Source organism: Dasypus novemcinctus, chromosome 8, assembly GCF_030445035.2.
Source record: "Dasypus novemcinctus isolate mDasNov1 chromosome 8, mDasNov1.1.hap2, whole genome shotgun sequence".
Taxonomy (NCBI): Eukaryota; Metazoa; Chordata; class Mammalia; order Cingulata; family Dasypodidae; genus Dasypus; species Dasypus novemcinctus.
In genome coordinates this window covers 86,545,635-86,566,310 of record NC_080680.1, presented here as the reverse complement: position 1 = coordinate 86,566,310, position 20,676 = coordinate 86,545,635, and the positions used below count along the sequence as shown (strand labels likewise).

Sequence of the window (20,676 nt, the reverse complement as noted above, 5' to 3'; positions counted from 1 at the left end):
AAGATAGTGGCTACTATGTTAGCGCAAATACAGAACATGTCCATCATTGCAGCAGGTTTTGTTGGATAACGCTGATCATATGCGGTTTTTGATTTGCTGACCTATGGTGAGCTCAGATGAAGGCTCTTTTTGACTTTTATTTGCTGGTGTTCCTCTCTCACCAGTTCAGTTGCTGAAAGCAGTAAGGGGCTTAAGAACCACCTGGAGTGCCTCCATCCCTCCAGTTTTTGCTGTTATTAGCAAGAATACAAGTGGACTATGGGTATAGAATTGTGCCTGTTGCCAGTGAAATATGAATTCGCTTTTGCTTTCTGCTAGCTGTAGCCTGCCTTGCTTGTCCTTGCTGCATTTAGAGCAGTTCCAGGGGATGCACCTTGGAAAGCCAGGCTATTCATCAGTAGCTATTCCTTTTTAGGAGCATTGGGGTTTTGATACAGTGAGGTTTACCTGTCTCTGGCAAAATATTTCTCCCAATTAGCACTATCATTCAGCTCAACTCAAATTGATAGAATTGGTAGGGTTTGTTTTGTTTTGTTTTGTCAGGGTACATACATAAAATGATGATTTTAAAATAGATTGAGGACCAGTGATTAAAAGTGCTTCTTTCCTTGGAGTTCCATTGATGCAGCCCTTAACTTCCCTCCTGCAGACCAAGGTCACAACTGCCCTGTCTCCCAAGTGGTTTCCTCCCCCAGATCCCTCCAAATTGAACAGGTGGGCTTTTTAAAAAATCCAAATACAATTAGTCTCTCCCCCACCCCCCACCCCCTTTATTAGAGAAGTTGTAGGTTTACAGGACAAGCATGTGTAAAATACCGGGTTCCCATATACCACCCTGCCACCAACACCTGCACTGGTGTGGAACATTAGTTAAAATTTATGATCACATTTTTATAATTGTAAAAATCCATGGTTTAACATAGGGTTCACTGTGTAGTGTAGTTCCTACTTTCCTTCCATATTTCCACCTTAGATTTTATCTTTTCTTAGGAAAAATACCCAAGCAAAGAGTTTATTTCGTTGCTGTTTGCCAAGTCTACAGGAAAATAATGATAACTTAAGATTGGGGTATATTTTTATTTTAAAACTAAGTGTATTCCAAGCTTTTTATTTGGGAGAAACTTTTCCTGTCTTTAGGGTATAAATTGTTTTGTTTTTTCCCACAGCTTTTTAAAATGAAAAATTTGGACATACAGATGTACATAAAAGTTGAAAAGATAATACAGTGAACACTGTATTCCTTCCACCTAACATTTTTCCATTATTAATATATATATACACACACACATATAGCTAGCATTTGTAACTAAGTGGCAGTTGTTATGACTCTTCACCTCTAAATCCTAAGAGCATGCTTCTCCTAAGAATAAGGTCTTTCTCCTACAAAACCAGGCCAAAGAAATTAACAGTATTTCCATAATATCATTTAATATCCAATCCATATTCACATTTCTCTGAAGATCCTCGGACTATTCGTTTAATTGCTCTTTTTGTTTTTTGTTTTGTTTTTTCCCAGAACCAGGACTCAATCTAGGTTCCCACATTATCTTGAGTTGCTTTGTACAATAGATCCTTAGTGTAGATTACTGTGGGGCTAGTAATGGTTTTGGCAGGCAGATGTGCAAAGGATATACCTACTAAGTGCATTCTTTTGAGAGGAGATGGTTGACTCATTCTTTGATATAGTCAAAGCGATGGGATAGTTTTGCCAGGCAGCATTTGAAATAGTTTAAGAAATAAGAATTCTGAATGCCAGAAGTTATTTTTTCAGGTTTTCTGGGTTTGCTTTTCTTTTTACCTTTCTGAGCTCCTTAATGATATCTTACTAATGTTGTCTTTCTCGTGGACCCTGCCCACACAGTCAGAGCTTTCAGAAAACTCTCCCCACACTACAAAGAAATGGCATACAAGTAACATCTCAAATTCTGGCCATGCCCAGATATTTTAACTCAACTGTAATTTTTTAAAGAGGATGAAACTCTATCTCTCTAAACAATTTAGGCAATGTGAAGAACATTTCATTTGAGAGATACAGACGCCTTTTATCACTAGTTTATCCTGTCTCATAAATAATGAGATTGCACAACTGAGTGCCTCTGAATCTTTAAGTCCCAATTTGGAAGGGATTGATCTTGAAATTTTACCTGGTGTTACGTCTTTTGTAAGGATTTTTCCCTCATACTGCCTTTTGTTTGTGTTTATGCAGCAAGCAAGAGAAATGGTACTAGAGATCATCCGAGAAAAAGACCAAGCTGACTTTCGGGGTGTACGCAGTGATTTCATTTCCCGAATGGGAGGAGGCAGTATAGAGGTATGCTTAAATTATAACAGGCAAATGAGAATAGGTTTGAAGAAGTAGGTCACACTTCTGTTAGCTTTTTAAATTTGAGCAAGTTATTTGACTTTTGTCTTATCTACAAAACCATAAGAATATGGCCTCTTCCTACAGTGGGTGTGAGAACAAGCTGGTACAGTGTCTGTCCATGCATCATTTAGTACCTAGGGTCAGTCCTTAGCATCTCGGGGCATGGGAACTGTTCTTTCTGGGTTTAAAGTTTTCTTCAAAGCTTATCTGACTATTCAGTAAAGACCAATTGAAGTCCAGGTTTTCCTGGTGATCTGTGTTGTGATTGTATTAAACTTGGAGTCTTGTTTTATTGGTAAAGTTGAAATGATAACAAAATATATCCTTTAAGAAAAGACAGATTTATAGAAAGCTCTGATTTTGTTTCTCTGTGCCTAGGTGTCTGTGCCTAGGTTTGCTGTTGGGATTGTAATAGGAAGAAATGGGGAAATGATCAAAAAGATCCAGAATGATGCTGGTGTGAGGATTCAGTTTAAACCAGGTTAGTTTTGATGGTCTCACAAAATCCTTAATATTACCAAGATCTTTGTGTGTGTGCGCGCATGTCTCTCTCTCTCTCATACACACACAAAAATTATCAATTTCATTTTCTTCACCTGGCCCTCATTTCTTTCCTTGGATATACTGACTTGGTCATCCTTTTCTTGCAAGAATTCTCTAACTAAAGGGTTTCTTCCTGGACTAGTATAATTTGGGAGAACCAAAACAGCATGTCTAACTTTTAATTTTGCCATGTAAGCACTTTTAAAAATATGCCATCTTTTATTATTTTGATTTCATAAAATTAAGGATAATTTAAAGCTGTAAAAGGGGCAAAATCTTAGAATAAAGGACAATTTTTAAATTCTGTAAATTTACCTAATTTTCTACATTGTCCTTATTTTCCTCATTTCTCTGAAATGGGAAAACATCTTGATGGGCTAATTTTTGGAAGCTGTTGCCATAGCTGAACTCTGTTACTCTTGTTTTTTGTTTGTTTTTTTGAGTATTCTGTTTCTTTAATGATTTCTTTTTAAAGTGGCTGTAATTGCATCAAAAATGAGTATTGACATGGGATGTGCGAAGATATAATCATATATATTTCCCTATCAACAAAACTATTCCAAAATATTCCCTGAATCTTATAATAGTCTTGTTGGTCCTTTTGGCATTGGTAGGATTTGGCATTGCAAATCAGATTCTTTGTTTCCTTTGAAAGTAGGGCTTTCATAAATCCCACCTATCCTCTTGTTCTGCAGACGATGGGATTAGCCCAGAAAGAGCTGCACAGGTTATGGGTCCTCCAGATCGGTGTCAGCATGCAGCACATGTCATCAATGAGCTTATTCTTACAGCCCAGGTAAGTCTACTTTCTGGAATTCAAATGTCTCACCTGCAGAAGCGGAAAGTGACACACAGGGCTGTTGGGGGACAGTGTCACAGAACAGCCACCCCCCACTATAGTCAACTTATTAGAAACCAGTGCTCTTTTTTTCTCTCTCTCTCTTTCCCCTCCTCCCCCCACCCCTAGTTGTCTGTTCTGTGTCTATCTGCTGCGTGTTCTTCTTTGTCCGCTTCTGTTGTTGTCAGTGGCACGGAAATCTGTGTTTCTTTTTGTTGCGTCATCGTGTTGTGTCAGCAGCCTGTGTGTGCGACACCATTCCTGGGCAGGCTGCACTTTCTTTCACGCTGGGCGACTCTTCTTACGGGATGCACTCCTTGCATGCATCAGCACTCCATGTGGGCCAGCTCCACACCGGTCAAGGAGGCCCAGGGTTTGAACTGCGGACCTCCCATGTGGTAGATGGACGCCCTAACCACTGGGCCAAGTCCACTTCCCAGAAACCAATGCTCTTGTCCGTTATCTTCCTCCAGATTATAGCCAGTAGCTGCTCTCCATCTGCCTCTTTCCTGCCTTTGGTTTTGTTTTTAGTGGTTTATTTCTGTCCTGCCTTTATTACCCTAGAACCTGAATATTCTTTACACAATAAATTTCTGACTACCTAAACTATTTAGGGTAAAGCCATGCAGATTGCCAAATTTCAAACAACTATACTAAATGACTCTAATCTTTGCTTGGTAAGCACTTAAGATTCCCCCAAATCTTAAAGCTGTCTTCATGCACTTGAATTCATTCATGTCTTTGTATATGAGCAAGTTTTTGTGAACTTTATGATATTGTTTGCATCTTTTGTTTTGAACACCAAAATTCTACCACCTCTTGAGAATTGCTCTAGAGAGCCACTGTAACTGATGGGTAGGTTGTCATGTCCCTCAGGCATGTAAGACTGAGGAAAAGGTTGAAAACAATTGGAGCTGGAAAAAAAAAGCAGTAGATTAGAAATTGGGAGTCTCAAATTGTAATCCTAACTCTGCCATTAGCCATGTGATCTTTGGTGAGCCTTTGAACCTCTCTGGGTCTACTTTTCTCATCAGCAGGGGCTTTGCACCAGGGCAGTGTTCTCCAGTTGATCTCCTAAGAATCGTCTGGGGTACTTGATAAAATGAAATATTTTTAGACCCCAAACCAGATCTGCTACTCAGAATATCGAGAGTCCCAGATGGTTCTTAGGGTTAGACAAGTTTAAGAAACAGTCACTACATGACTGGATCGTACATCCTTTTTAATATTAAGATTTTATGGTCCCTGAAACTGCGGTGGATATGAAATAGATGTTTGGGCAAGAGTCTTGTCGGTGAGAATATGTGACATACCCAGAAAGTTGACTTTGTATGTATGTTTTAACATAACTTCCTAAAATTATCTTCTCTATTTGTCAGTTGTCTCATAAAAACAGAGTACAGGAAAAAAGCATTCCAATTATCTCAGCTTTTGCCAATTTAAATTCTGGGCAAATGTTCAGTTTATGCTTAATCGACATTAGTGGGTTTTGCCAAACATTTCTTCACTGTGTTGAACTTCAACTCCTCCCATATGCAAAGGAACCTTCAGCTTGACCAGTTTTGCCCTGAACATTTAAAATTTTTTAAAATACTACAACTCTAAAGTGACTTAGAGTCTCTTGACTGGAATGAGATTTGTTCCTTTTGACTAAAAGTAATCTTCCTCAATTAGGTGTGAGACTCGGGCTTTGCCCTCTACTAATGGACCGGTTTGAGAACGATTCAGAGAAAACATCTTCAGCCTCAAACCATGGGCAGTACAGCCTGGCATGTTCCTCCCTCCTTTCTGAACTAGCCTTGAGTGGTCACTTGAATATATATTTCTGCTTCCTTCTGGGATTGGGACAACCAGCTTTCCTTAAAAATCGTTTTATCATTTTTGCTGGTTGTATTGCAAGGTATTCAGGCTTATATAGTAGTGTCTCAATTGTTCTTTATAGCACCCTGGTCGGGGGAGGATCCGAAAATAATACATTGCCACTCGTGTCGCTTTCAATTGCCCATAGCTCTTTAGCATCTAATATCTGGCTTCTGATAGTCCCAGCATGTGTTAGCCACAACAAGCAGCTTCATCCTCAAGGAAAAAAATGAACTGACTTGATGCCTGTGGATTAGGGCCCAGTAATTAAAATTCAAGAGAAAGGTAGTTGGGTTTCAGACTTTTGAGTTTATATATGACTGCCTGTTTTAGTTGGGTATATTTATGCTGTTTATGTAACCATATGCATTTATCTGCTTACTTCCTCTTTGAGTGGACCTGTAATTTGTGTTAATTTTGATTTTAGAGAACATTTCAGAAATTGAATTGTGGAAAGGTGCTCTGTTTCCCCATATTCGAATGTATGGCATTGATTACATCCTGTCACTTACCTCCTCCCAGGAAAAGATGAAAAGTGGGGCTAGTGGTAGGGGCAGAAGTAGTCACTAGAGCCTTGCTTCTTTCCCAGGAAAGAGATGGCTTTGGAGGCCTTGCAGTAGCCAGAGGAAGAGGTCGTGGCCGAGGTGACTGGAGCATGGGAACCCCTGGTGGCATGCAGGAGATAACATACACAGTGCCAGCAGATAAGTGTGGCCTCGTCATAGGCAAAGGTAAGAGGCAGCTGCTGGGGTTTTACATTCCTTTTCCAGCTGTTTTACCAGAGATGACAGGCCATGTATACTTCCAAACCGTAAAGTTAAATCTCTTAGCTACAGTTGAATCAGATAATTATGTCTGTGGCATCAGCTGACTTCTACAGAAACCATATCTTACACAGGTTTTCTCTAAGGTTCCTGAGTCAGCCTGTCATGATTAGAGGCAAAGTGAGTTTTTCATTGTTGAATATGAACAGACTAAGTAAAACCCATTGCCTGTTGAACCAGGTTAGGTTGTTGAAAAGCTACCCTGCACCTGGTGCCTCTGAATGTTTGTTGATTGGCAAACATTACCAGTTACCTCTAGGTAACTTAGAAGAACAGTTAAGATAATTTCCCCAAGGGAAGATTGTTTTATGACGTGTTACTTTCCTGTACTGGATTTGGCTATTTGGTCTTTATTGACACAACATGAGAAAATGGTTCTTATCCTTTCAACACGTTTGCCACAAGTAACAGACACCCTGTGGAGAAAAATAAAAATTGATTTGTTAGTTTTTAGGCATTTCAGAGAATATTCGGTAAAAACCCTCATTAATGGCTAGTCTTTCCCATCTTTCAGTGAGAAACGAGAGAGCAGGCCAATTTCTAGGCCATCATTACTGGTTCATCTAAGCTGACCTTGGGAATAGGAAAAGCTGCTGGGAGTAGGGCTGTGGCTTAGGGGGCCCCTTCCCGAGGCACCTGGGCTTGGTTTCTCTGTGAGCCCCAAGTAGGCCTCAAGCCTCACTGCCAGCAGGAAACTGACATTTGGTGTTGGGTTTTGTGTCTGCCTTCATTATGTATTTGACAACATATGGAGGGCATAAGTATACATTCTTGTCCCCTTCTGAAATGTCTTAACTGCTGGAAAGATGCTAGTATTCCACAGAACTTGAGTTGGGAGTGTCTTCACCAACAGAAACGTGGCACCATAAACTATCGAGCTGGGGAGTGTTAGAAACTCCCCCTGACCTTCCCTCTCATTCACTACCCAAACTCTGCAGTCATCTCTGCTTGTGTGCAGTGCATGTTTTATGCTCTTTCAAAACGTTTATCTCTTGTATCTTTGCAGTCTGTTAGATTATTAACCTCTCTTTGGGTGGTAGGAACAATGTGGGTTTATTTTAATTTTCTAGCAGGGCATACATACCAATAAGTATTCACTGGATATTGTTAACTGCTCATAATGCTGCAATAACTCAGACTCTTTACCCAGACCATCCACTTGACTGCCATGAGATTAAATCCAGTTAATGCCTATAGTTTGAGAATCAGATCTAGGTTTCTTTGTCATTTTAAAAACCATCTTGTCATTGAGGTTTTTTTTTTTGAGATGCGTGTGTGTCTCCTTTAGATACTGACAGAGCCTTGCTACCTTCACCGTTAAGAGTTCCATAGTTAAACCTTGGTGCTCACAGAATAGTCCTAAGTGATTCCTTAGAGGAAAGTAACAATAGAATGAAGAAGTAACTGTTTATTGTGTGTTCGGTGCTCTAAGAGCAGGCTTGAAAAACCCAGTAATAATTTTGTTGGTAGGGGAGAGGCACTTTCTGTGCCCTCCTCCCTGCAGGACTTAGGTGTAAGCTATTTTTCTTTTTGGGAAAGGCGCATGGGTGAGGTTGAAAGAGAGGGTTGCCATAAGCAGTCAGGCGTCCCCCCTCCTCCATCCCAGCTCCAGTCCTTGGACAGACACTGCAGCCTCCCCGGGCCCCCGCTGGATTTCCATGATAAACACAGCAATATTGACAGATAGTGTGGCCAGCCCTGCTCTTGTCAGCAGGCCTTTTAGCAAGTTTGATTAATTGCTTTACGATTTCACATCCAGCCAGGGACCGCTGGTGGGTCGCTTCTGCCCCCCATCAGGTGGAAGAATGAAACAGGCTGCTGAATGAGTCTATAGACAGCCACCATGTGCCAAGCTAGTGACCTCATTTTGAAGGAAGATGAACTTAAATAAACTCCTTCCGGCCCCATGCAGTTTTGTGGTGCCTGCTTCACCTTATTAGCATGCTACCAAGGCCTCCAAGAAGAAGGGGCTCTGGGGCTGCTAGTGCAAGTGCCTGCTGGGGAGGGGTGAGGGCCTTGGCTGTCTGGGCCTGCAGGGTTCTCAGTCACAGACACACCGCCCTTTTGTGCTCCTGCCCCCAGATCTTTGCCTTGGAACCAAGTGGCATCTAGGCAGAGGCTGGTAGGATTCCTGGAAGTGTTGGGTGAGTGTAGAAATGGTCTCCATTTAGTCTTTTGTTCTTCATTGCTCCTCAAAACCTAATGGTTTCAGGAACATATCATTAGTCATGTTAGTTTAATGTTGTTCATTTTAGTTTTATTGGTTTTGTGATTGTGTTTGTATTTTCTTTGAGAATTTGTTTTGGTTTTATAGCTGGTTTCTAGTGCTGTTCATTTGTACTTGTACTTATTTCAGTACCTGTTAAAATAGAAATAATTTAAGTACACACACACAAGCGCTTTTGCCTAGGAGCAAAACAGCTTGCTTTTCATAGTGCAAAAAAGTTAAAATCCATTGATCTCTGAGTCAAGCACAGTAGTTACAGTATAGGAAGGAGCTGTAGTCTACCTGGAGGTCAAGTGAAAATGCAGAAAATTTGGCCAGTGGTATCCTCCAGGAGAGTATGTTTGGCAGGGATAGAAAATAGAGAGATGCTTTTCTTAGCTCAGACAGTACTTTAAGAAAACCATAAGCAGACACTTTATTTTGTTGAGGTTTTGTTTCATTTTGTTCTGTTTTGTTTATTTAGCTATTAAATTTAAAAACAGCCTAAACTAAACTGACATGCAATCCAAGCCCATATGAGATAAAGCTTTGTCCAAATGCCCTGGTTTCCTTCCTACAATGTAATGGCTGTTCATGCTGCCTTCAGGAAGGCCCTCTGAACCAAGGCTCCAATTCTACCTCGTGACCCCTGTTAAAAATCCTGTTGTTTTTTCAGGACAGGCATTGCGAATATAAGAAGCAATGTGTGTATGCTCTTGGTGCCCCCCCACTTACCTCCTCGACTGTTCAGACTTGGCTTTCCTGTCCCCGCAGTGGGACAGAGTGTTTGAAGGATTGTGGATGAACAGTGAAATGGCAAGTGCCATTATTTGGTTTGTTTTGACTTTGGGTGGGGAGGGGTGGCATGGAGAGACTGGCCTTCAGTGTTTGCTTTTGATCATTTGGGACTCCCTGCTACCCTACACCAGATTTGCCACGGATTATCTTTTTCCAATTTTGCAAAAATCTGCTATAAGTCTTCCTTGTACTCCCATTTCCCTACCCCCACCCCCACCCCAATTTAGCAGAATTGATACCTAAATTCTGTGAAATTTCAAAAGAAGAATCAAACCATTGTTACACTGGTGGAGCTTTTGTTATAGATTTCATTGAGCCTGAACTCTCACAGGTTTTTCAGGGCCCAACTAAATTTTCATTAGCCCTGCTCTACCCAGGCCTCTGTGACCTCCCATCCTGACTGCCTCTCTCTAGAGCTGTCCCCTCCCCAGAGAAGCCAGGGACTTAAAAAGTAACAGTTTGGGATAGTAAAGACCCATGTTGACCCCAGGCCTGTGTCTGTCCATTTGACCTGTGGAGGGTGGGGAATGGCCTTGGAAGGGCCATCAGGAAGTCATTCTGGTGCTGAGAAGAATGGAATGCCTTTCCTGGCCTGAGGCCCTTGACTGGGATGAGAGACACCAGCAAGCTGGCTCCAGTGGGCTCCATTGTGTGCAAATTGACATGCCTGGCACTGGAGGTGGCCTTCTGGTCCTCAGATCTCAGTGCAAACCTGGTTAGTGGGTGACTGGGTGCCTCTGGAGAGAAAGTCGTGCTGGAAATGTGCGGGTGCCACAAATATACATGGTGTCTGTGGCTTCAGCCTCGTTTACAAAGCAGGACTGGGCTTTGCTCTGGCAGCATATTTTGCAAATGAGAAAGCCACGGTTTTTGTTAGAACTATTTTAAAGTAAATTGATGTGTTGGTATGCAAAAACAAACCCTTTCATCCTGGCTGGCACAAAATACTGCAAAAGAAGGATAGGCTCATGGCTTTGGGTTTGTCACAGTCACCATTTACTCTTCTGTCTTGTGTTTCCCTGCCTGCAGGGGGTGAGAATATCAAAAGTATAAATCAGCAGTCAGGAGCACATGTGGAACTTCAGCGTAACCCCCCTCCGAACACTGACCCCAACCTGCGAATATTCACCATCAGGGGAATTCCTCAACAGATCGAGGTGGCCAGACATCTCATAGATGAGAAAGTTGGTGTACGTACAAGATCCTTTCCCCATCTCTGGCTTAATAGTAGCTGAGTTTTCTTTTGGATACCCAAGGTACCTGTTTTCCCCAAGAACCTTGTACTTCTTGTGCCTTATATCCTCACATCATGAGAGCAGTCCTTCCCACTTTGCGGAGGGGAAGGTCGGAGGCCCAGGGACCACCAGGGCCAGGCCCAGAAGCATTGAAGGAAGCGGTCTGGCAGAACAAGGCTCAGACCCCAAAGCCATGTCCCTGCCAGGCTTAGGTGAGCAGTTGGGCCAGCAGCCTTACCCCCAGCACTGCCCCTGGACCCCTTCTGGCATTGCCCTGGCAGCCAGACCTACAGGCAGTTTTCATTGACTCTGGCTTTAGTTTCAGGCACCTCAAAGCAAATAAAGAAAGGGAGTGTTGATGGAGAACATGTTGGCCACTGCTCACCTCAAAGGGGACGTAGAATGGCAGAAAGAGTCTTGGGCCAGCCTAAATTGACCGGAGAGTCAAGCAGGTTGGTCCCTACCCCCAGGGTGACACACCAGGGCAACTGTGGTGGTACCAGTATTGACTGTGTGGTGGTATTGGTCACTTACTGGGCAGAAACCATTTCTGCAAATACATTTCACTGTGCGGAAGGCAGACTAGTATGAGTGTGGTAGGGTGTCTTTATTTCACTTGGTGCTGTCTCCCCAAAAGCTGTGGTTTGCCCTGGGGTGGGCCTGGCCAAAGGGCAGAGGCACAGCAAACAGGAAGTGAAAATTCCCTCTGTATCCATGACAGGGTACCAGTCTGGGAGCACCTGGAGCCTTTGGACAGAGCCCCTTCAGCCAGCCACCTGCGACACCTCATCAAAAGTGAGTCTTTTGCATTGGTATCGACTAGAACAGTTCACTTCTAAGAGGTCCTACTTTCCCCTCTTTTCCCCCTTTCTGGCTATTCTAGGGAGCCAACCAAAAGCCCAAATCTCTGGATATGGGCTTTATCTATCACCAGTTGTCCCTCTGCCCTGTCCTTAGCTCACTCTGACCAGTGAAGAGAGGATGAGAACCTTCCCCAGGTGGCACAGGGTTTTCTAGTTACCTCCAGCATGCCCAAGGGGAGCACGTCCCTCTCAATCTGGGAGTGAATTTTTGCAAATGCCTCTCCATTGTTGAGTTGTTTTTATTTCTCACCTTCTTATAGCACTTTTCCTCCAAGGAGCTCAGGGTGCTTCCCAAATATTGCTGCTAAAGTGAATGGAAACCCCCACAACACCCCTGTGAGGTAGGTGGCCTACTGTTAATCTATCCATTCTGTTCTCATTACTGGGCAGACAAGACTGTGGTCATCGCTTGGTCATGGCAACTGTCAGCAGGCAAAGAAGCCATTGTGGTTGGCTGGGGGTGGGCAGAATGGAATGGAAGAAGGGAACAGTGATTAGAGAGACCGTGGGAGTGGTGGGAAGGTGAGCCGGGTGATGAAGAGCAGGGGAGGTGACCCAGCTGGAATGAGTGGCTCTTCTGTCATTTACAGTGGTCCTCCTGCCTTTCTGACCCAAGGCTGGGGCAGCACCTACCAGGCGTGGCAGCAGCCCACACAGCAGGTCCCAGGTAAGTGACTCGGGTGGAGGTGGGAACAGGCACACCCCCACAGAAAGGTTGTGGCCAGAGGCTGAGGCTCAAATATGCCAGGGTACTTGCAAACCTGAAATGCACTCGTTGCAACTCTTGGCCACCAGGTCCAGGATGCCTCTCCCCAGAGCTGTAGGAGAGCCTCACTGTGTGTTGGGGACCACCAGCAAGCCCTGCACTAGAGTATTGTAAGTGTGTAGAGGAAGGCAAGAGAAGAAACAGTGCTAGCCTTTGGCACAGGCATGGGTAGAGGAGGCTGGTTCTCTCCTGGCCCACCTCCTCAGAACTGCAAACTTCTGTCATTTTTGTTTCCCACCCATGGGCCATGCCATGAGTGTGGTTTAACCTGGGCCTCTCTTGCCCCTGTTCTCTCCATCATCTGAGGAAAAGCCATCTTGCAGACCAGTGTTCTGTCCTTTCACACTCTATTCTCCCAAGTGGTTCCCTGTTTGCTGGGTACCCTTCCTGCTCCCCTTCCTTGGTCTTACAGTGATTCTCTCCCTCTTTTCTCTCCAGCACCTATTTAGAAAGGGACTTGATCTCCTGAACTTTTCAGAAAGCAAACAATTAGAGAATTAGCTCTGCTGAGTGATGCCTCTCCAGGAAAGCTGAGTATAAAAACACAAGTCCTTGTGTGGTATCAAACACCGCCCCCCCTCTCAACCTCCCCTGCTCCTGACAGCTTCAGGGGTCATTGCTGGTATGGCCCATCTTGCAAAGCTTTTAAAAAAAAAAAAAAAGCCTTACTTTAGTCAGTAAAATTCAGGTTGTCTTCACCTGTCTGAAGTTCCAACTCATTTTTTGTTTGTGTTTGGAAAACATTCTTCAGTGTGTCTGCAAATTATTCTGCTTCTATCTTGCCGGGCTGTAGGACGAAGCATTTTGCCTTTGCTCACTAATGCTTAATTCCTAAGCAGAGTGCTGGCTATAAATCCCAGTTCCAGGATTTCCCAGTGAAGTTCACAACTGGACATAAACACCCTGAGCCCGAGTCTAGAGGCCAGTGCTCTGCAGCCTTAGGCCTGCCTCTCCCCTTCCCTGGGAATCCAGATTTGTCATCTATGAAATGAAGGGTTTGGTTTCATTTCTAAAGTAGTGTCAAGCTCTGAAATTGCACAGTTGTTTTGTTTTTTGTTTTTTCCTTTTTTCCTCTGTTTTTTATCATGTAACTTTTAAAACATACAGAATATTTCAAAGAGTTTTACAAACCTTACATACCACCTAGATTCTACCATTAATATTTTACTGTATTTGCTTTATGTCATAGCATGATCATGTTTTATTTCCTCCATACTTTGCTTCACTTTGCTCTAGTGTCTGTTCACTTCTGAATGGGCAACATTCTTACAATTCCCAGAGTAGTCAGATACTGTTCTGATTTGTGAGAGCCTCCAGGAAGTGATGTGACCAGGGTCAAGTTTAGATTTTCCCCATTGTACCAGGACAGAGAAGGACCCTTGAGACGTCTTAGACTATGGGGAATACATACATGCCTTGATGTTGAGGCCCGAGAGGACACGTCCTTCTCCTTAAGGTGAAAATGGACCCTTAGGAACATGGTTCTGCAGAAGTTCCTTGGTGAAAGGGGCTTGGGAAGGGGACAGGTGCTGCCCCTCCCTCGCTGCCCGTCTCAGGCTCCAGGCGGGCCCTGAGGAGTTGGCAAAGGCATTTGGGCTTTCTTTGCTATACGGGATTTGGGAATTGAGAATTGGTTTTAGGTAGTGAAATCTTGTTTGGAAGTCCTGCTTGCCCACATTCTCCATGTCTGATGGAAAAGTTTTTGCTCTTTTTTCTGCCCAGATCCCTCACTCTTAGCATTCTCCAAAAACCAGGTCATTCTGGTTTGGGCATCTTTTTCCGAGTCCCTGACACAGTGGGAATGTGAGGAGGGTGTCTTCTGCCCTTCTTTGCTCCCATCTTGCTCCTTTCCCCATCCCCACATGCATTTAAATTTATGGATAGTCCTCTCCCTCATGTTCTTCTCAGTCTTCAGCAAATTAACTAGTGAGCAAAACATTATTCTATGCAATGCATTTGGTAGCACATCCTTTCCACCTGCTGCTAACTGTAACAGAAGAAAAGACATTGAAGGGGGTCTTTCATGGGCCTTAGCAAGTGGACACTCAAGCCAGCCCTGACCTGCAGAAAGAACGATCCTGACTTGTCACTTGGTCAGGTCTTCCCACTTTTATAATTCCTGGGCAGGGTACAACCACTCATGAGTGTATCTGTCCTCCACCCCCCATCCCACTCTTTACTGCTTCCAGGCCTAGAGAATGCACTCATGATCCTGCATGGAAGGAGAAGGGTTAGACTAATCTCCACACACATATCCACTTTCTCTCTCCACCTACCCCAAAAAGACATGGGATCAGATTAGAATCAGATACACACCCTGCTTCTTCAGTTCCTTCTACTATGTATAAGTTGTTTTTCTTTCACCATTTTATGACAATCTCTGGAGAGTTTCCCTACATGTTTCTTACTATTCTGCTTGTCCAGCGGAAAAGCCATCAGTCTTTGAACAGAGTGACCAGATGCCTTTGGATTTTTCATCCCACTTGAGGACCAGCTCCAGGGGGCCTAGGAACAGCAGTCACTCTGGCCCTCAGGGCTCCCTGCTGGCCCACAGTTTGAGTCTCCATATGAAGAAGGTTGGGTTCGAGCCACTGGTTGCCCTGTCAAGGGCAGCCAATCTGCCCAATGTCAGCCTCACAGGGAACTCTCTTTTCCCATTCACATCACTTGGATCATAGGTGTACCCCTTCTGCTGCCAGCCTACTGCCACATCCCAGACCATAAGACCTGGGTCATGATTGTGGACCATTGTGTGGCCCCAGGGGCAAGATGGAGTGAGTGTAGAGAGCAGGGCCTTAAGTCGGCTGGGCTGGGGGCTAAGGCTGTGAAGAGGCCAGGAAGGCCTGACTGCTTTTGTGTTCTTCGCACAGGCCAGCAGAGCCAGCCGCAGAGCAGCCAGCCTGACTACAGCAAGGCCTGGGAAGACTATTACAAAAAACAGAGTGAGTGGAATGGGCCGTCTTAACAAGCAAGTCCCCAGGAATGGAGTTCCTTTGTTCCCATAGATTTTTAATTGTTATTGATTAGATGTCATCCTTTTTTTTTCTTTAACCTTTTACCTGCGTGACTTGGTCTCAATACCTAATTGTTCCCCTCTCCTCCCCCTCTCTCTGTCAGAGGAGACATAGTGGAGTTGCTGATCACTGGCTGGACTGTGTCTCTGCTCTGGCAGAAGCTTGCCCTCTAGTCCTCTCTACTCTCTCCACTCCTGGGTTCTAAAGTGCCTAGAAGTGGGTGTAACACCCCCAGACACATGGTCTTGTGTCTCAGCCTTGGCTGAGAACTGAGCAATTCCTTTTAGAACTGAGCAATTCCTGGGTGGCCTGTGGACTCAGCCCCAGGCCCGTGGGACACTGCTTTGTCAGGATTCAGGTCACCTGGGTCTTGTTCTCTGACTTTTTCTAGCTGCCAGGGCCATCTCTTTTTGGGCACTTAGGGCAAATGAAGAGGAACAACAAAATGACAAAACTCAGGGAAAGGAACCTAAAATTGGAATAGGTGCTGGTTATTCTTCCTCCTCTTCTAATTCCTCTTCAGTGAACCTGCTTTTTTTCTTCACGTACCAGAAGCCAAACTGGTCTTTTTTTTAGATTTTTATTTACTTATTTCTCCCCACCCCTTTGTTATTTTTTCACTTGCCAAGTCTGTTCATCATCTTTGTTTCTTTAGGAGGCACCGGGAGCCAAACCCGGACCTCTGATGTGGGAGGGAGGTGTCTAATCGCTTGAGCCACCTCCACTCCCTGCTTTGTTGTGTGTCTCATTCTGTTTTTTCTCCCCACATCTCTTGTTGCGTCATCTTGTTGCATCAGCTCGCTGTGCCTGCCTCTCGCATCAGCTTGCTGTCTTCTTTTAGGAGGCGCCAGAATTCTCTGCTCCCTGCTTTGTTGTATCTCCCATTATGTTCTTTTCTTCTTGTGTCTCTTATTGTCTCAGCTTGCCATGCCTGCCTGTCATGACAGCTCTCTGTCTTCTTTAGGATATGCCAGGATCCAAACTAGAGACCTCTCATGTGTAGGCGGGAGCCCAGTTTCCTGAGCCACATCCGTTTCCCATAAACCAGTCTTTAAAAAACAGAAATAAAAACAGGAATAACAAAACAAAAAATTTGGTGACTCATTTAAAATTAATACTAAATCCTCTCACTTCCAAAGTTACTGAACCTCATGGTATTCGGGTATTCTTTGAAGAGTTATTTCACATCTTTTGAGTCTAAAGGCTGTTACTTGCTAGTTGGAAGAGTCCAAGTTCATAGGCTGTCAAAAAAACTTTGAACTCGGGCATTCAGAATCATCACCAGGTAGGTAATCCTTTTGGGGAGCCAGAAAGATGCTGAGAAATGTCATTCATGTGAGGAAACAGTTACACACACACGCACACGCACGCACCCACCCACCCACCCTCCCCTAGGTACTCCCTGATCTGTCTCAGTCTGTCGTCTGGTGTTGGGAGCTGACTTGGGCAAGGCAGGCAGATATAGAGGATATGATTTTGTAGGAAGAAGACTAATGAAGACTTTTATAATGATGTAGCAGGGACCAGTCAACAAATAACAGCACTTTTTGCAGCAATCACTTCTACCATGCCAAACTGCACAGTGCTACAACAGCACTCCTTACCAGCATCATTACCTTCCTGTTGTCCAGAGGAGGAGCTTCGAGCATTTGTTCTCCATGCTGAAAAGCCTTTGGGAAGGGATCCCACCAAGCTGGCAGTGTTCTCATCTCCCCCACAGTTGTGTCTCCACTTGCATTAATCCATGTTTCTTCCTTTGTCAATCAGGTCATGCTGCCAGTGCTGCTCCTCAGGCCAGCTCCCCACCGGATTACACAATGGCTTGGGCAGAATATTACAGACAGCAGGTTGCTTTCTACGGGCAGACATTAGGGCAAGCTCAGGCCCACAGCCAGGTCTGTAGCCAATCATCAACACTACTGACACTTCCCAGACCAACCCCTAAACCCCTTCTCCCAAACGTTCTGTGTTTGTTCAATCAAGGGAAGAGTACTTGGCTAAGGAGGAAAAGTAGGGGCTTTGGGGCTGCTGAGAACCCAGCTGCAGCCATTCTGTTTTTCCTTCTCGCCGCCGAGAAAAACCGACTAGGGAGGGGAATTGGTTTGGCACCTCCTACAAGGAAGTACCTTCTTCTCTCAAAACAGGACACATACCTTAGTCCTAAATGGCACTTTTTCTCCCACCGGGCCTCAGTTTCTCCAGATAATAAAAGTGCCAAGTTTAGACTCTGGCAAGTCTGTCACTGCATAGTGCTAGGTGGGGGTAGGGCTATGGATGGCACTTTTTAAAGAGGCTGGAGTGCCTAGCAGTCACCTTTGCCCTCAGTCAGTGGTGAGAGGCAGGAGGGATGGCAATTCCACACCCTGGGAAGTTTAGACAGAGGAGCAAAACACTAGATCTTTTTAGTCCACATAAACCTGGAGGGCTTCCCCCTCTACCACTGTATCCAATTAGAGGCCAAAACAGATTCCTTATTAAAGTAGGGAGGAGGGCCAAATGCTCCTGAAGGGCATATTTAAGGTCCATTTTTCATGAACAGCATACTGGTTTTCTCAGGCCCTCGCTCCAAAACTGGTTGACGTCTCACTGCAGAATTGGCTGGCTATGCCTGGAGCCCAGGGTTGGTGGGCAACTGGGGAGAAGTAACACTCGCTCACTCCCCTCTCCCCCGTCCAGTATCCTCAGCGGAAAGAGAAGCCCCAGGACTTCATGTTCAAGAGAGGTTTTGTCTGGGACAGATCCCATGACGTGAGACCCGGGGGAAGATGCTTAGACATTGGCTTGTTTGTGTGTGTCGGCGCCTGTTGTGGAGCCAGAGGGGAGAGACAGTGACCTGTCACCTCCCCACCAACACAAGGACTTGAGAATTTGCCATCCTAGACTAACTTCTTTCCCCCTTCTTTCCACAGGAGCAGTAGAACAATGTCCTTGCAGCTGTTTTTTCCCCCTTGAAATCATTGTGAAAGAAAACCTATTTGTAACAGAGGTTTTTAGATTTGCAGACCTTTTGATGAAGAACCTTTGTTTTGTTCTGTGAAACACTATATTTAGATTAACAGAATTTTTCTAAAAATCGGGAAAAATTAGTTACTAAAAAATTGCTGATAATTTTTGTTTCATTATTTTTGTTGTTATTTCAAATGTGTGAGCTCTGGGATTCTTTTTGGAACAATACCTGCAAATTCAGGCACCAGAATGTACCTCAGAGCAGTGACATTTCAACGTGGTGTTTTTTGTTTTGTTTTGTTTTTGTTTGCTTGTCTTTCTTTTTATTTACAGTTTTTTCTGTTGCAACAGAAAAGTGGCTTGGAAGTCTTAGGTGGTATGTAACATCCTTTTTAAAAAATTTAAAACAGTATTTAAATATTCTTAAATGTATAAATTCATTAAATGTTTTACTTCTAATTTCTTGTATCTTGGCTGTCTGGTTTTATTGCATTTTTTTAAAAAACTGAACTATTATGTATTGTAATTAATTATGTGAATTCTGAAATTGAGACATAATTGTATTGCTGTCCAACAGGGATTGGGAGGGGGCATTTTATAGGGTTTGTATAATTTTTAGAGTTCTAAAGGGGTAATATAAAAATGTGTTCATGTTTTTAGCATATGTTTTTTTCATGTCTCCATTACCAGTTGCAATTGTGTGTCTAAGACCTCCAAGCTTGTTTTAAAAACAAAACAAAAAACCTTTCTCTATTCTCTCAGAAATATAAATACTCTTATTTTTAATATTAAAAAGAAATTCGATATAACTTTTAACAAACACTGTGGAACATTAAACCGTATAAAATGCAGTAACTATTTTTTAATTCCAAGGTGTTTTTTGCTTTTTTTCTTTTAAATATTTTCTTAATATTTGTCAAATTAACTAGATGAATAAATAAATCTAGTATTAACCACAGTATGAATTAAATAATTTTGATTTAATAAAAGGGATAATATGATTTCCAATGTTTACTGTAGTGTATCTTGTACAGATAACATGTATTTTTAAAGGAAAAAAAAAACGGAATTGAAGCTATTTTTTCTTGCATTTTTAATTGACCTGAGGGACATTCCGTTTGAAATGTACTGAAGTTACAGTTTCTGTTTTTTTCTCCTTATTTTCCTTATAATGCTTGAAATGTCTAACTATTAAAAAAGGCAATTGGAAAATGTTATGCATGTTGTTTTAAAAAAGTGTTCTTTTTATTTGACTGACAATTCATTTTACATTCTATATAATAAAATTTCCACAAGACATCTTGTGGGTGAAGTATTTTTAGTCTGCTTTCCATTTGCTTGTTTTTCTCTCTGCCTCTGCCCACTGCCACCTGAAATGGAAAGAAACAGGATTCTTAAAGCTCTTAGCTGATCGTCTTACACTGCATTAGCCCGACCTAGTTGGTGCACAACCTGGATTTCTAGTTACTTCGTTAAGCTAATTTTATTTTAATGACTTTGTATAATTTGACAGTTCGACTTGAGAGCATTGGTTACAATAACCCCTCTTGCCTATCACATCAAAGCATCTCTTGAAGTGGTATGACACCTAGAAGTCAGTAACTAGAGTTTCCTCACACAGAGGTGCTGTCACTGTAAGTGGAACTGGAAGATTCATTTAAGGGAGTCATGATAAAGAGACTGTGATCAGCTCGATAGCAGGATGAGCACACTTGCCTGTAACTGAGTCAGCACTGCTCTCCTTCCCTCCACATGCTTCCCCACCACCCCTCCCTGGCACACACTTGTCTAAGAAATTATGACTTAAACATCGTCATCTGGTCTTGGCCTTGCGTTTTTGGCTGCCACTTCCTTCCAGAGTTGCCTGGTACTTGTTTCTTTGGCTGCAACTGCCTGTCACCCCACTCCCTTCCTGCCCCCAGCACTTCAACCTGTGACCATGGTGGGGTGTGGGGTGTGGGTACGTTTGTTTTTCTTGCCCTCATACCCACTGTAGGGCACTGGATTGCTGGGAGAGCTGGAAAGCAGTAGCCAGGGTACTCTTGTTGTTTTCCTTGAAACAACAGCGGGGAGAGGGTGTCCTTAGCCATAGGTTTAAATTATGGAGGGTCCTGTAGTTTTAGAACACATTACCACAAAGAATATGGACCCTGTACTGGAGGGATATTGAGAAATACCCGTTTTTGACTCCTTTTTCTTCTTTTCCCATCAACTGAAGTAACTGGCTTGAATACCATTCCTTGCTTTAATATTTAAATATGCCCTGCCCTAGCTGTTAGCCTTTACGTAGGAGTTGTATCTTAATTTAGATGTACAGTTCTTTTTAGAGCCTGTTTCGAACCTTCCTTATGGCTCACATTTGTGTGTGTGTGTGTGTGTGTTTCCCAATTCTGGCCCCTTTTCTCTACCCCAAGCTAT

At 43.4% G+C, this 20,676-nt stretch overlaps 1 protein-coding gene across 8 annotated transcripts in view; it reads left to right on the top strand.

Annotated features, from left to right (window-relative positions):
- FUBP3 (far upstream element binding protein 3) overlaps positions 1 to 19,573 on the top strand; it is a 54,851-nt gene extending 35,278 nt beyond the window's left edge. For 4 of the 8 annotated variants that reach the window (XM_058302215.1, XM_058302214.2, XM_071216927.1 and 1 more), the window contains 11 exons: positions 2,207 to 2,311; positions 2,744 to 2,846; positions 3,604 to 3,704; positions 6,196 to 6,337; positions 10,464 to 10,624; positions 11,391 to 11,464; positions 11,793 to 11,873; positions 12,123 to 12,199; positions 15,169 to 15,240; positions 17,080 to 17,207; positions 18,222 to 19,573. In XM_058302215.1, coding sequence (XP_058158198.1) covers positions 2,207 to 2,311; positions 2,744 to 2,846; positions 3,604 to 3,704; positions 6,196 to 6,337; positions 10,464 to 10,624; positions 11,391 to 11,464; positions 11,793 to 11,873; positions 12,123 to 12,199; positions 15,169 to 15,240; positions 17,080 to 17,207; positions 18,222 to 18,230 — 1,053 coding nt within the window. In that variant the 3' untranslated portion in view covers positions 18,231 to 19,573. The remainder of the gene's footprint in view (positions 1 to 2,206; positions 2,312 to 2,743; positions 2,847 to 3,603; positions 3,705 to 6,195; positions 6,338 to 10,463; positions 10,625 to 11,390; positions 11,465 to 11,792; positions 11,874 to 12,122; positions 12,200 to 15,168; positions 15,241 to 17,079; positions 17,208 to 18,221) is intronic. The other 4 variants (XM_058302216.1, XM_058302217.1, XM_071216929.1 and 1 more) reach the window with 1 other exon arrangement.
- The last annotated feature ends 1,103 nt before the right edge of the window (positions 19,574 to 20,676 follow it).